The sequence below is a fragment of the Rhineura floridana genome, chromosome 2 (genome assembly GCF_030035675.1).
Source record: "Rhineura floridana isolate rRhiFlo1 chromosome 2, rRhiFlo1.hap2, whole genome shotgun sequence".
NCBI lineage: Eukaryota > Metazoa > Chordata > Lepidosauria > Squamata > Rhineuridae > Rhineura > Rhineura floridana.
The window spans coordinates 39,325,217-39,341,130 of NC_084481.1; the positions used below are offsets into that span (position 1 = coordinate 39,325,217).

At 40.4% G+C, this 15,914-nt stretch overlaps 1 protein-coding gene across 1 annotated transcript in view; it reads right to left on the bottom strand.

The window, feature by feature from the left end:
• Positions 1-15,611, bottom strand: part of RBM45 (RNA binding motif protein 45) — a 40,252-nt gene extending 24,641 nt beyond the window's left edge. Inside the window, exons 1-10 of the mRNA XM_061612688.1 lie at positions 15,285-15,611; positions 12,116-12,235; positions 11,845-11,968; positions 10,376-10,437; positions 10,118-10,304; positions 6,473-6,601; positions 5,300-5,422; positions 4,579-4,707; positions 2,377-2,556; positions 1,132-1,251 (exon numbers count right to left, since the gene is read on the bottom strand). Of these exons, the coding sequence (XP_061468672.1) occupies positions 1,132-1,251; positions 2,377-2,556; positions 4,579-4,707; positions 5,300-5,422; positions 6,473-6,601; positions 10,118-10,304; positions 10,376-10,437; positions 11,845-11,968; positions 12,116-12,235; positions 15,285-15,611 (1,501 nt within the window). The remainder of the gene's footprint in view (positions 1-1,131; positions 1,252-2,376; positions 2,557-4,578; positions 4,708-5,299; positions 5,423-6,472; positions 6,602-10,117; positions 10,305-10,375; positions 10,438-11,844; positions 11,969-12,115; positions 12,236-15,284) is intronic.
• Between the last annotated feature and the right edge of the window lie 303 nt (positions 15,612-15,914).

Sequence of the window (15,914 nt, forward strand, 5' to 3'; positions counted from 1 at the left end):
ACGTCATTCCAGTCCAGAAGATTATCCAAGCCATTGATAACTTTATCTCTAATATCTTCATTAATTTCTTCAGAGATAACGTTAAATTCCCAACAGTAGATTTTATTTCTAATATCCATAAACTCCAGATCTTTTTCCAATTCCACATTTGTTCCAATCTCCAGGGCTTGTATCTTCCCTTTATTTTTTCTTTTCTCATCTCTGATCTCATTCTCCTCTCTCACAGGATCCCCTATTTCTTTAAGCTCCTGCGTCATTTTGCTCAGTTCAATTTTCAGCTCCTTACTGCCCTGTCGCAGGGTTTGTTTCGTTATCTCAATCTCATCCATTATTTTCTGAAACATAATTACTTCCAGATTCTCAGCCACTTTCTTGATTGCCATTTTTAAAACCACGAAAACAAAACAAAACAAAAATAAAGAAGAACCACTTCTTATTTCAGCAACAATTGGGTTAATATCCCAGGCTTGATGACATCACAGTATAAACAGAGCAGCCTGCCTTATCTCTCTATGTTCAAGAACACAAAACAAATTTAGTTCCCAGCATCAGAACAGTTAGTGGCGTCGTGAAGAAGCAGATTCGTCAAAATAAAATAGACCAAAAAGAGAATAGTCCCAGACAATATAATGTTCCTCGGAATAGAAATCCCTCTTCTGTTTATATCTTTAGAATGCACTTCCGGGACAGCTTTTTGCAATAGAAACAGAGATAAGCTGTTAATTTCGTGAATAACAGAGAAGAGTTATAGCTCACCCAGAAGTTCTTTAAAGCTGATTCATTTGACAAATCTCTTTTTGCTGCAACAATTTAAACCAAGTAAAAAAAAGAATAGAAAGAAGGGTGCTTGCCTGTTAGTCCGTTTTCTCTTTGAAGAAAAGATAAATATATCGCATTAATCAGACAGAGCTTGTTCGGAAGTCCGTCCGGCATTGCTGGCTGGACCTTTTCTCATAAATTAATGAAATCCAGTCCTCCCAACAAAAACAGGCTTTTGAGGTTGATCTCTACGTTTCTCCCTGCCCGGGAGAAATTTCATCAGTCAAAAAAAAATGTTCTGACTGATTTATATCTGAATAAGCTTCTTTTGAGGCGGGAGCCCGTCTCAAAAGCAGGCACAAGCGAAGTCACCCTTCCCGGAACAACCTTCCTGGACAACCAGCCGATTTCCAAAAGGATATTCAAAACCTTGCAGTTTGTATTTGGCATATATCGCTGATGCACCATTACTGTACTGAATCACTGCATGTGCTAAGAACAAAGAACAGCATGACCGTAAACATTCCAGCCATACTCGGACAGCAAAGCACCCTCACCTTCCCTTCCCAGCTTTAATCATGGTTTACTGTTAAAGGAACACTGGTGCTAACCATAGTTAACATTTGAAGCTGGTTTGCAAATCCTATTTAAGAGAGAACCTAGTAAGCAACAGGAATGGTTAATACCAGTGTATACGTGTAAGGCATACCAAGGGTAAGAACAGGAAGGGAAACAACAGAAAATCTGCGCTGTGGGGAGGAGAGGAAGCATATAAGGCATTGCCTGCTTCCACACTCTAGCTTGTAGAATTACAACCCAACCCATTGCCCCATAAATAGCACTACAGAAATTGAACTAGTGTATTTTTTTCTATACAACAAATAAGGAACACCGAATTTAAATTAATAATCATCTTAGGTAGAGATGATTACATTTACTCCCTTTTAAATATTACACAAATAGTTAAATGATATCAGAAAATGATATTGTACTATAGTACAAAGGGGTTCCAGCTGAGCTGACATATTTTGTAAACAGTACAGATTACTCAGCATCCAATATAAACCCTGTATTTTAAAAGTATAAACTAAGGTGCAAGGCACAGCACACAGTAATTTTACTAGTACTAGGACTGGCAGTTTCTGCTATGGACTATACAACAGGCAAGTTCGTATATATTGCTTTCATGCAGAAAACTGGGGATCCCCTGTCATATGTCAGGGATGCACATATATCTACCATTAATGAGATTTCTACTATGTGTACACGTGGCAAAATTGAAATTGCTTAGACACCATACTAATACCAACACAATGTGCTCTCAAGGACACATTTTTGAGGCACATACTCTCTTCCTTCTTTAGCAAATTTAACGTTGTGGTGAATAATTCCATTCGAGCTGTTGCAGTAACGCAAGAACACTCAACCACAAAGAAGTACAGTTGTTACAAAATGGCAGGTCTAGAGGTAGCATCTCGCTCACACCCCTAATGGCTCTCTCACAACTTTTAAGTGGCCAAGATGCTCACTCCAAAATTATTTCATCTTTTCTTACAAACAAGGGTTTTGTAGTTATCACATTTTTCACAGAAAGAGACTTGCAGTTTTTTGCTTTACCGCTGTTATTGTAAGGATCCCAATGAGTTTCACAAGATTCCAATCCTGGGATGATATCAAAGAGTCTGGATAGTTGCTCTTGTTCAAAGGGGAACTGCGAAATCACTAATAAGCGCCTAGAGACAGATTCTTGGCTTCTGATACCACTCCTTTCCAAGCTTGCCAGGTCTGGCGGTTGTTCTAAAAGGAAACATAGTAATGCAACACTACTTGCAAGCCGCCAAATGACTCTGTTGCATTGATTTCATTTGAAGGCATTTCCACAGTTTTACAAGTTCTTCAAAAGCTATGATCACCTCAAGTAGCTTTTTTTTTTAAAAAAAGGTTTAGCCACTGTATACAAGGGGCTCAAAGCGACTTACAAAATAGTAAAATACATAATGCCACTTATAATAATTAACAGCCAATCACAATACAAGGTCACCAAAGTAAAAAACAATCCTTCCATCCCCTCACATAGGCCTAACCATCACAAAACAGGCCCGAAAGGGAGGAAAAATACCACCAACTACTGCAAAGAAAAATGAATATTCAAATGCCTGGGAGAAGAAACACATCTTCACCTGGTCCTGGAAAGATATCAATGTTGGCAATATGATGTGGAATTTGCCATTATGAGATGCATTTTAAAGAATTAGACAGTATAAATATAAATGTTTTTCATCTATATTTAAGCCCGTAGAGGTAGAAGTGACAAAAGTTGCCACCCTGGGCTCCTACTGGGAGGAAGGACGGGATAGAAATATAATAAATAAGTAAAAAGACAGGACTTATTTTTGAAGTGCTTAGTTACACAAATCAAAAGTTGTCTAAGTGTCAACACTGACTGATAGCTGTATAGTGGCAAGAATGAACCACTTCTCTTAATGGGCTCTTAATATTTCTAACACAACAGCAAGTGGACATGTGTCATAACAGTAGAGACATCCATCAGCCTTTGTATGTAATTATGTCATTCATACTTATGTGTCTCATCCCCTCCCCTCTCTGGAGTTCTGATGATTAAGAACAAAGAAAAGTCTGTCTGCCACGCAATCTAAGGTAGAGTTACCAACAACAACAAAAAAACCCAGGCTAGTCCTGTTTTCTTTTTGTACCAGTGTACTTTTGCTTTTAAGCTGTGCATCTCAGGATCTTCAACAAACCTCATGAATTCACTTCTGGACCCACTCTGGGTACTATGCCCAGACTCAGAGGCCATCCTGTCCGGGTGTCAATTTTGATTTAGTAAAGCCAATGCCAGACTTTAGGAGCTTCACTGTGGGAAAATTCCTTTCCAGCTATTGAACTGGATTAAGCATGAAGCTACCATGCTGGAGGAAGGACAGCATGAGATCTGAAGTGTCAGAGAAGAAAACTTCAGTGCTTTCCCAATGATGGATAGCGTAACAGCAGGTAACTAAATGTTCATTTGCAGATGGCCATGAACAAACCTTTACAAACCTTTAATCTTATTTTGCCTAAATGATGTGGATGCTCTATAGACAGCAGGAATGAGGAGAATTTGTTGCAAGTAGGGCTTACACCAGTTTTCACTATTGCTTTGCAAATTAAAACTTTGCCTTTTAAAAGAAAGAAGCCCTTTTCCAAAATAAAGAAATAAAGGTCTAGATCCCCGTGTTAGTTTTTAGAAGCTGATAAAACTATGCAAATCCAAGACATAGACCAGCTGAGGCTTCTCCACCAGAAATTGAAACTCTGGGGGGAAGGCAGGGACCCAGCAGCAATGTAGAAGAGATCAAGCCTGAATCAGCTTCATACAAAATGCATTGTGTAGTCTTTTTCCTTGCCTAATGATACATTTAAATAGATTGGAGTATTGGAGGACGTTACATTATTTAACAAGGGACAGGAATGAAAAAGAGAAATTCTGGAAAGGGGGAGATGTTAAAGATAGGATCCCTTCACAATAGGATATATTTTGCTAGATCAGAATGCCCCAAACAAGGGACATTCTGGAGATGCCAGTTATCTGGGAAGATTTGTGTTCTCCCTGAAAGACGACAGATCTGTAAACAATCGGCATACTCTAGAACAAAGAGCTACTGTATGAGCACAGAGGATACACAAACAACAGCTACAAGGTTTATCTTGCCCAAACCTTGAATTCAGATAGAATTCCTCTCTCCCATTGCCAACAAATATTTATTAATTCTCTATTGGGCTCATACAGACATTTATTTTTAAGAGTGTAGTACACACCTGAAGCAAGTAAACTGCTCCCACATATTTCATGACTGTTGGTTTCCTGGTTGAAGCTACTCACACAGTGTTCATGTTCATGGTATTCAGGTGGTTTGGTCATAGGCTTGCTCAAAGTGGTCCTGCAACCTGAAAGCAACAGACGAATAGTTCTCAAGATCCAACTTTCATTAACTGCACCTGACTTGCTTTAAATCTCCTTAGAACTGTCGTGGGGAACATGGGTACCTCAGCCTAATTTCATGTGGCCCTCTGCACAGTATCAGTTCAGACCTGTCTTAATAGGTGGTGAGAAGAAAAAGAAGTCAAAACAGGCCAGGGATTGAGGAAGATAGAGAGGAAGATGAGGTGACACAGGGCTATGCAATCTTGCAATCTCCACCCACCCAAAAGCTGCCGCTCCAATGGACCTTGCCTAGTTAAAGGCACTTCAGGGGGAAAAGGTTTCTCACTCCTGCCTCAGAATGTGCTAAAAGGAGGCATGTTCCAAGGCTTTGCAATCTTAAATAATTTTTTAGGAATTTTAGCTTTGCTGTAACTGATATCATTCTCTGCTCCTGGATTTATTGTACTGTTGGTTTTCCTCTATTTTTTTTTACTTGTAAACTGCCCAAAGAACTTTTGTTGTTGGGTAATATAATAAACACTGAAAATGCAATAAACACATACATTTCAATGGAAATGAACAGCATGTGTGTACTAGGATCATGGAAATGTTTACCATCAGACTTGTTCCTTTGCGTGCCAAGGCTATTGATCTCTTGTTTTGTGCTACTCACACAGAATTCATGTTCATGGGATTCCGGTGGCTTTGTCACATGCTCTGTCGAAGTGGCCTTGGGACCTGAAGCCAACAGACAAATAGTTCAAGATTTAAAAATGAATTGCATACTTCTGATTTGCATTCAATCTTGTGGATTATGGTATATCTCATAGTTGAATCTCCTTAGAACTTCTTAAAATGGGGCAAGCAAATCCCAAGGATTTCAATAGACCTTACCAGCTTGCATAATTAGGATCACAACCAACACAGAACTCTAAAATATAACTCTATACTCTACCATTATATCTGATAGCAATAGTGTTAAGTTAAAATATGGTATTATTTGAAAATATTAAAGTGACCTTTTATTTACTGATACCTGCACGTATAGACATAACTTTTAAACCGAAAAATTGAAATCCTCCCTTTTTGAATGAATGGCTCTTGTGAGTGTGGGATATGATCTGTATCGAGGGTCCTCAACTTTTCGAGTGCTAGAGACATATTTTTGGAAATATCTGAGAAAAACCTTACAAAGTTTAAAAAAGATAAAAATAGGGAAAAGACAGGGGCTCCACCAGGTCTTTATAGTCAGAGTAAGACTGGTGCGTCTGGTTCATTGAAATGGAGCTTATGTAATGGAACAACAGAGTACAAGACACAGCACAACATTTGTCTTACTGGAAACATTATAAGAAAATAAGATATTTAAATGCGTATTTGTGTGAAATAATGTAATATTATTGATACTTTAACATAACGGATACCTTTGTGTTTTATGTTGAGAGGCATTATTTGGAAGCTGTAAATTTATTAAAGATATATTTTGCAGTTTTTTATGTTGACGGTTGTAGAAGAGTCTCAGCTCAGTAGTAAAGCATCTGCTTTGCATGCAGAAGGTCCCAAATTCAATCCCCGGCATCTCCGGGTGTAGGCAACACTGAGCTCAACAGACAAATGGTCTGACTCTGTATAAGGCAGCTCCCTTTGTTCCTATTCCTACAAAGAATATTTGCTTGGAAATTATATATTTATGAATTAAAATATGTTTTACAGTGTTTCTTAAAAGCATTATATTTGTATTATTTGTAAGTAAAATGGTTTACTAAGGAAAAAAACGGTGCTACCTACCCAAAGTAATCAAGTTGATCCCTTGTACTTCATTTCTATTTGTTTGTTCTTTTGGACTATTCACACAGGATATACGTTCCCAAGATTCAAGAGGGGTAATTTTAACATCGACCCAAGCAGCTTGGTAACCTGAAACCAACAAATAAATTCCAGATTTCCAACTGTGCTTCATACATCTGACTTGTGCTCATTCTTGTGGACTACTATGCATCTCAGATCTCTCTTTGGAAACTCTTAAACTGAGATAGGGGTTCCCCCCCCATTTATTACCCACTCTTCACCAAAAGGTCCCTGGGCGGATTACAACAATTTTAAAATATGACTTTAAAAACAATTTAAAAACCAACCTAAAATCCCCAAAAAGGGTGCGTCCTAAAAGCATATGTCTCAGGTCTCAAAGGCCAGGGAAAAGAGGCACTTGACATAGCATAATACAGGCTGCAATCCAATATACACTTGTTCAATGTACAACCTTTGCACTGTTACCTGGGAGTAAGTCCCATTGAACCCAATGGAGATTACTTCTGTGTAGACATGTATTGGATTGCAGCCTTGGTGACATAACAAAACTTACAAGTCAACCTGAAATTTCACATTCACAGATTGTGAAATTAGACATTTGAATAGTTATATCTTCTTGTCAACTTAATCAATTACAGTGCTGTTTTAGACTCTCACATCAGGTCCAAAATAGAAATGCATAGTCTAGCACTAAAACTACCTCTTAGATTGGTATTTTTACACCATCAGTGCAAAACATCTACTGACTTCAGCTGGTTTTGGAGATGACTTCAAAGAAACAACAATCAAATTGGAGTGTGTGATATCAAAAAAATAAATTTAACATGTACTCTTCAACTTTATAACCACAACAGATTAGAACACAACAAAAACAGAAAGCTTGATGCCCCACTAGAACAAGCATTATGTTTTTGGTATATAATACAAACAAAATGTATTTTGACCACAAATTGGTCTTCTTCACTGGTCCAGTATCAGAATGAACAAAACTGCACATATTTAAAATAATTCTCTGCCATTCTGCTCAATATAGTCAAACAAGAATTATTTATAGGTGTTACCTGTGAAATGGAAATTGATTATTAAAGGTTATTCTTACTGCCAATATTTTAATTATTAATTAATAAGGAGCCCAATAGCAATTTTTATTGTGGGATTGTTTTCCTTTATTCTTCCCTAGAACCAAACCAGGATTTTTAAACATGGTTTGAAAGTGGATTGTTTATCAAAACCATCATACTTAATACTTGCCACAGTTAATCTTGGTTTGGACATAAAGAGTAGCTGCAGTTAGTTGAAAAGTGAAGCAAAAGGGTTAGATCTTCTCTTCACAGCCATGCTGTAGGATTAGTTAGGTGAACATGAACCCAAAGCTCATGCATGTAATGCTAAAGTATAGTTCAGCATTACATGTGGCCCAGATCAGAATAATAAATAACTTATTAAATCCATTTATTTTCCATTCTGTAAGAATTTCATCAGCATAAGGCCTTCTACATCCTCTATCTCTCCCTACTGGCAAGTCTACGAACAGTTGCTTTCACTGTCTGCAAAGAAGAATGGGGAGTTATGTGGCCATATGAGATACCTGACTTCAAGAAAAAGGGCTTGGACAGCTTTTAAGGTTACACTCTCCAACACTTGTTATCCTCTAGGGTGGAAAAACCTGTGACTGCTGAACCACATATACATTCAGTGTGTTCAGGAAGTGATGGAGCGAGGCTCATCAGTGGAGACAGGAACAGAAAGACTCCCTTCTCCCTGACAAAGAATTAGAGGGAACTACAACACTAAAGTAAAGATCATTCAGACCATGGTATTCCCAATCTCTATGTATGGATGTGAAAGTTGGACAGTGAAAAAATGGGTAAGAGAAAAATCAACGCATTTGAAATGTGGTGCTGGAGGACAGCTTTGCGCATATCATGGACTGCAAAAAAGACAAATAATTGGGTGTTAGAACAAATTAAACCAGAACTATCACTAGAAGCTAAAATGATGAAACTGAGGATATCATACTTTGGATACATAATGAGAAGACCTGATTACTAGAAAAGACAAAAATGCTGGGGAAAACAGAAGGAAGTAGAAAAAGGGAAAGGCCAAACAACAGATGGATTGATTCCATAAAGGAAGCCACAGACCTGAACTTACAAGATCTGAACAGGGTGGTTCACGACAGATGCTATTGGAGGTCGCTGATTCATAGGGTCGACATAAGTCGAAATCGACTTGAAGGCACATAACAACAACAACAAAACAAGAGACCTCTGGAGTAGGATATTCCCACATAACCACTGTGGCCCTACTTATAAAGTAAAATCTTGATTTAATCAGTGGTGGCCAATTTTAAATACTACAGAGAGGAAATATTTCAGAGATAAAGACATACTTGCTTCATATTGTAATCTATACTGGTTTATTTATAGCCACAATAGTACGTTCTTCCTCTGTTGGAGACAAAATGCCTCTGAATACCAGTCAATGGGAATCAGAAGTGAGGAAAATGGCATCCTCAGGTCCTGCTCATAGGCTTGGTTGGCCACTACGCGAACATGGGATGTTGGACAAGATTAGCCCTTGGCATCATCCAGCAGGTCTCTTCTTATGGGTCTACTTTGAGAATAACAAACATTGGATATCACCCTTTGTATGTAAATAATCCCCTGGTTGCCATAAACAACCAGAAATTCCATGTGGCCAAGTGCACAAGTTGGTGGAGGAGGAATGGATTGTTCTGTCCTTCCTCTATCAGCTTGATTGTCTTCTGTGCTGGCCAAGGAGGAAGAGAAGATGCTCCCTCTGCAGCCAGTACAAAAAGCAAGTGAACAGGCAGGGGAGGGGCAGATAGCAGGTTGTCAGAGGGACAGAGGAAAAGGTCTGTGCTGGACATGCAGGAAGCAAAGAAACCAGGCAGGCTGCCCAACCAGGCAGGCTGGGGACACAGGCGATGAGTATTATTATTATTATTTATTTAAAACATTTATAACCTGCTCTATCTCCGAGGACTCAGAGCGGCGAACAAAAAGCAAAGAACAATCCCATATAAAGATTAAAATTAGCATAATAAAAACAGTATTAACTAAGCATATCAGCAGCAAGAGCCTGTCAAGCAATAAAAACATCCTATACATCGCTCAAATTAAATGCTTGACGAAAAAGGAACATCTTGACCTGGCGACGGAATATAACAAGAGAAGGAGATAACCGCACCTCTATCGGTAAAGAATTCCAAAGTCTGGGGGCAATAACAGAAAAGGCCTTAGTTCTGGTTCCCATTAGATGGACTTGAGAGGTTGGGGGAATCACAAGAGAAGGATCAGCGGAGGACCTCAAGGGCCGGGAGGGTTCATAGGAAGATATACACCCAGACAAATAGAGAGGGCCCAAGCCGTGTAGGGCTTTAAAGGTTAAAATCAGCACTTTGAATTGAGCTCAGAAGCACATCAGCAGCCAGTGTAGTTGTTGTAAAAGGGGAGTTGTATGGGCCCGTAGGCCGGCTCCTGTTAACATTCTAGCTGCCGCTCTCTGAACTAATTTAAGCTTCCGAGCTGTTTTCAGAGGCAGCCCCACGTAGAGCGTGTTGCAGTAGTCTAATCGGGATGTAACTAAGGCATGTGTTACCTTCGTCAAGTCGGGTATCTCCAGAAACGGGTGCAGTTGGCGGACCAGTCTTAACTGGGCAAAAGCACTCCTGGATACCGCCGAGACCTGGGCCTCCAGGTTCAGAGCCGAATCCAGAAGCACACCCAAACTGCGAACCTGGGTCTTCAGGGGTAGTGCAACCCCGTCCAACATAGGTAAATTCCCAATGTCCAGATCAGTCCTATGACTAACGAGGAGCACTTCTGTTTTGTCTGGATTTAGTTTCAGCTTATTCACCTTCATCCAGTCCATCACTGAAGTCAGGCATTGGTTCAAAGGGCAGACGGCTTCCCTAGTATCTGGGGGAAAGGAGAAATAAAGCTGAGTATCATCAGCATATTGATGGTATCGCACTCCAAACCTCCGGATGACCTCGCCCAACGGCTTCATATAGATATTAAATAACATTGGGGACAACACCGAACCCTGAGGGACCCCACGTTAGAGGCCAGGGGTCTGAGCAGAAGTCCCCGAGTAAAACCTTCTGAGTCCTACCCTCCAGGAAGGAGCAGAGCCACTGCAAAACAGTACCTCGAAGCCCCATCCCGGAGAGACAGTCCAGGAAGATACCATGGTCAATGGCATCGAAAGCCGCTGAGAGATCAAGGAGAACCAACAGGGACACACTCCCCCTGTCTAGTTCCCTACAAAGGTCATCTACTAAGGCAACCAAAGCCGTTTCCGTCCCATGGCCCGGCCTGAAACCAGATTGGAATGGATCATAATAATCAGTTTCATCCAAAAAGTGTTGGAGTTGGGTGGCAACTACTCGTTCAACAATTTTACCTAAGAATGGAAGATTAGAAACTGGGCGGAAATTGTCTAGACAGAGGGGATCTAAAGACGGTTTCTTTAATAATGGTCTTACTATGGCCTCTTTTAGACGTCCAGGAAGGTAGCCTTGTTGGAGAGAGGCATTAATTACACCCCAAACCCAATTAGCCAATCCCCCTCTGGCCTGCTTTATGATCCAAGAAGGACAAGGATCGTGTAGGCAGGTGGTAGATCTCATTTCACCAAGAAGCTTATCTATATCCTCGGGGTGAATAAGCTGAAAAGAATCCAACGTAATAGGACAAACAGAATTATTATTATTTATTAAATTTATTAGTCGCCCATCTGGCTGGATGTCCAGCCACTCTGGGCGACGTACAAGATAAAAACAATACATTAAAACGTTAACATTTAAAACCATAACAATAAAAACCTAACCCACCCCAAAAGCCTGCCTGAAGAGCCAGGTCTTCAAGGCCCGGCAGAAGCTCATCATAGAAGAGGAATCCAGAGGTACATCCCCAGAGACTGCATGAATATTGGCGTCTAAGTTGGAACGAATCTGAGCGACTTTGTTCTCAAAGTGTAAGGCAAATTCTTGGCAGCGGATGAGTGAATGGCCTTCAATAGACTCGTGGTGGTCAGAATTAAGCAGCCCTCTGGCATACCTATTCTGGCATAGAAGATACTGAATGCTCCATTCATCCTGCACCATGAGTAAAAAGCAGGCAAGTAAAAAAAACGTTGCAGGAAAATTCACAAGGTTTGTATAAACGGGTCTTAAAATTAAAATGATCATATATGTGCATAGGTGCTAGCAGACTGGTCTTTAATAACTAAAAACTTTCCTTAAACTATTAAGAATTTGATAGCAGGCTTAGATACTATAGTAGCAAAACCATTTTTAAAGAGGAAAAAGCAACATGCCTTACTTTTGTCACACTCTTCTATTGCCAAGGCAGCGTAGAATGCCTTTGAAAATCTTATGTATGCCAATACTTTATTTTCTGGGAGGACGTTGTTCCTGACGATGATGCATATAACATTTCCATAGACCTACATGATTTTAAAACAAATCAGTTAAGATCATGACATAATAGTTTAAAAGTAGATATAAGAAATAGCATTTTATTCACTTAATCTTTTTGAGACAGGATATGAAAGTACTACGGAAGAACTGATTGGTAACAGCCACACTAGTACCTTAAATACATCCCTGAGGGTTTTCTCTGTAAAAGTGTTCGGAATGACAATGCATATTTGAGTAAGCAATTCAATGTCAACGTTAGCCTTTCCAGAAGCAATGCCTTGTGCCATGAACACCTATAATGAAAACAGTGATAAAAGGAGTGAGCCAAAGAGAATGCTACTGTTAATTAGATGCCATAGAGAGAGGGCATTTTCAATTGTGGCCCCCACCCTCTGGAATTCCCTCCCGTTTGATCTTCGTCATGCCCCCTCCTTAATTGGTTTCCGCCGAGCCTTGAAGACCTGGCTATTCAGGCAGGCCTATGGGATTTCTGGGATGGGTTAGTTGTTAACGTGTTATTAACTGGAAGAGTGGGTTAGTTGATTGATGGTCTTATCTATTTTATATTGTATTTTAGTGTATTAATGTACGTCGCCTAGAGTGGCCGTTAATTCGGCCAGATAGGCGACTCAGAAATAAAATTTTATTATTATTATTATAGATATCATGCTAACCAACTGCCAAACCAGGGTTGGAAGTGCCCCACTGGCTCTTGCATTGCTTCCTCCTTCTCCACAAGTTTCCTTCTCTAATAAGTGATGGAGAGCTGTCATGTTTTCCTACAGAACTTTTCCATTTCTCAAAAATGAAAGTTAATTAGTAACATAATACCACACAAACTGCGCAGTTTCAAAATTGTTAATCCCCACCCCCTAAGAAGCATGCACACATACAAATGCATAGCTCTCGGGGGATGCTGAAATTAGTATGCTGACAATTTTCAGGATTTCATTTTTTATCTTAAAATTTAAACAATGTAAGTGTCTGAAATTGAGACCTGATGCTTTAAAATATTTACAAGTATTCTCATAAAATAATTTCCCGGTAAATCTTTAAAGATTTTGTTGAAATAGTATGAGACACTAAAACCCTGTATTCCCTGGGAGGGAGGACTGAGGGGATGTTGAATGCTGTGAACCTCTGTCCATCAGTGGAGGCCTCTGTGGTGTGGCAGCCTACATAACATCTCCACCACCTTTGATCTGCCAATTACAGTATTGCAGTATTCCTGGAGCGGCGGTGGGTCTTTCCAGAACTGTGTAGGCCTTTTGTCTGGTCCAACAGGGCTCCTCTAATGTTCTTATGTGCTGGGGGGGGGAGAGGAGAGAGGACCTTGGATCTGCCAGACTCAAATTCCCCTCATTCTCCTTACATAGCCCAAGAAAAAGAAAAAAATACACTAGCTCTAGAGTTAGCATACTTATTTTCTATTCCATTAGTCTCAACAGGAGGGAAAATTTTAAAAACATCAGATCACACAAAGCTATTACAAGAGGGCAAGAATGATTCTAATATATACAGAGCAAAACAGATTTTGCAGCTGTGCTCTTCCCTCATATCAAACAGAAACAGTTGTACACTAAACTATTATTTCTGCAAAGACTGAGGCTACATTCACTTGGATACCCTTTTTCCATGTTACATTTAGAATAAATCAAACCTTTCTGTCCTACTAATAGAATTATTATTATGAATTACATTGAGCACTGAATGTGTAGACATGTATTGGAAGAATAAGCAATCATAAGCACAATTCGAAGAGCTCCTTGCAGCATTTTAAAATAACAAGAATTTCTTTTCGATGAGCATAAGATAACTCCATATCTATTTTTTAAGAAAGATTTGTAAAACATTTTGTAGGGCATATAAGCCTTCACCAGGCAGCATGCAATTTTAAAACAAAGCATAATATATAAACATCAGCATAATCACATTTATGAGACCATAAACATTAGCTGATGAAGCTCTTTATTTTTTCAGGTGGATATTCCCAACAATTGTTACTAACCCTTTCGTACCAACAGTAATGTAGTTACAATCACAATGACAACTCATATATTTTTCTTTTTGTAGCGATATCACAGAATCACACATGGCTTCTTTCCTCAAGAGTTTGTTCACTTTTTCTTGTTCTGTTATCCCATGCTCACTATACTGACCAATTCCAGTGGTGTAGCCAAAAAGATAAAAGTACTTGTGTGGCCCTTTTAGAGGCTAACCTGTTTTATCAGGACATGGATTAAAAATCCACAACTACTCATACCCAATGTTAAAGTATCAGATCATTTTTCATCTCCCTGATACAAACACTCTTACCAAGAAATTTAGTTTTTCAGTAGTGAGAAAAATGTAGTCCGTGCATGCTCAGACACACCATTACAACTTGATGTGCTGAAAGCTGGCAATCAATACAGGTTCCAAGGCTAACAAGAGGCTCAGATGAGCCCTACTGTACCAATACAGCCACTTCCCATAATCAGTGACAGAGATAGGAAAATAGCCCTTCAGCCCAACATCAGGGAAACTGTGGCCTCATTCACACCATATATTTATTCTACTATTATTCCTCTTTCAACATTCATGGCTTCCTCCAAAGAATCCTGGGAAGCGTGTTTTTGAACTGTGCTGAGAAGATGTCTATTCTCCTCACAGAGCCACAATTGCCAGAGTAGTTTAACAGTCAGTCCTTCTTCCCAGGGAACTCTGAGAATTGTAGCTCTGTGAGGGGAATTGGAGTCTCCTAACAACTCTCAGCACCCTTCACAAACTGCACTTCCCAGGATTCTCTGGACCCATGCCTGTTAAAATGGAATAATCGTAGAATAAATGCTCAGTGTGAATGCGGCCTGTGAAAACCCAAACCATTCAAGGCTTCTTTCCCCTTACCCCAACATTTGGACTGAAAGAAATCTACCATAATACACTACACATTTTAACAGTAGCCTGGGCTAGGCTCAGGGTTGCCACCTTGGCTTCCATCATCATCATCTACCCACCCTTAGAATAGCCACCCTGGCTGACGGAGGTTTAGTAGGGGAAGCTTTTCGTGACAAGATGGATAAAGTGGAGAGCCAAACTTTCCCTACCAAATGCCTGCCTCTACAATCCTACGCACACTCTCCTGACGTAACATGCGCAGGGCTGCGCGGCACTGCACGACTGCAATCCTACGCATGCTTTTGCTAACAGTACCTGCTTTTGAACGTTGCTGGGCTTACTTTTCAGTAAACATGCAAAGGATTACACTGTTTGCGCCTGTGCTTGTCAACCAGATTTGCTGATGGTAAGAGGCAGGAAAGACGGGCAGCGGCCACCCGAGGCCCGTCGTTGCCACTGCTTCACCTTCATGGGCCGGGCGCTGGGCGACAAGCGCTTGCCGTTCATCTCCTCCATGGCCCGGCAGGCCTGCGAGCTGAGGGCGTACTTAATGTACACGATGCCTTTCGGCTTCTGAGTGCGCTTGTCCCACAATACCAGGATATTCTGGATGTCGCCGAAAGGGGCAAAGTGGTCCAGGATCTCCTCCTTCACCACATCCTTGCCCAGTAAGACGTACAGCCTACTGTACGGAGGAGTGTCGACCAAACTGACGGGCAAGCAGCTCCTTTCGGTCTCGCTTCCAAGGAGGGAGTGGCAAAACGGCGCTGCCATTTTGGAAAGGAAACTCATCCTTCGCCAGTCCGGCTTATGAAAAACTTCTTGCACCGCTTCCGGTTTCCGGGTTAAAGCTGCCACGCCACAGGAAGGCGCACAATACAGGAAGGCGAGTAACCGCTCTGCCCTCCAACACCTTCATTTCTTTCGTGCCGTTTTATTTCTGTGCGGCTGATGATGGTTCCGGCTTCACGAAGGCTTTGTAGTTTTATAGAATCTGAGATCACTTGAGATCCAGCCATCGCTACAACTATTCTAGGTGGTTCATATAATAACAATAAAAATGTTACAAAAATCAGTTGTTTAAGTGTAATACAG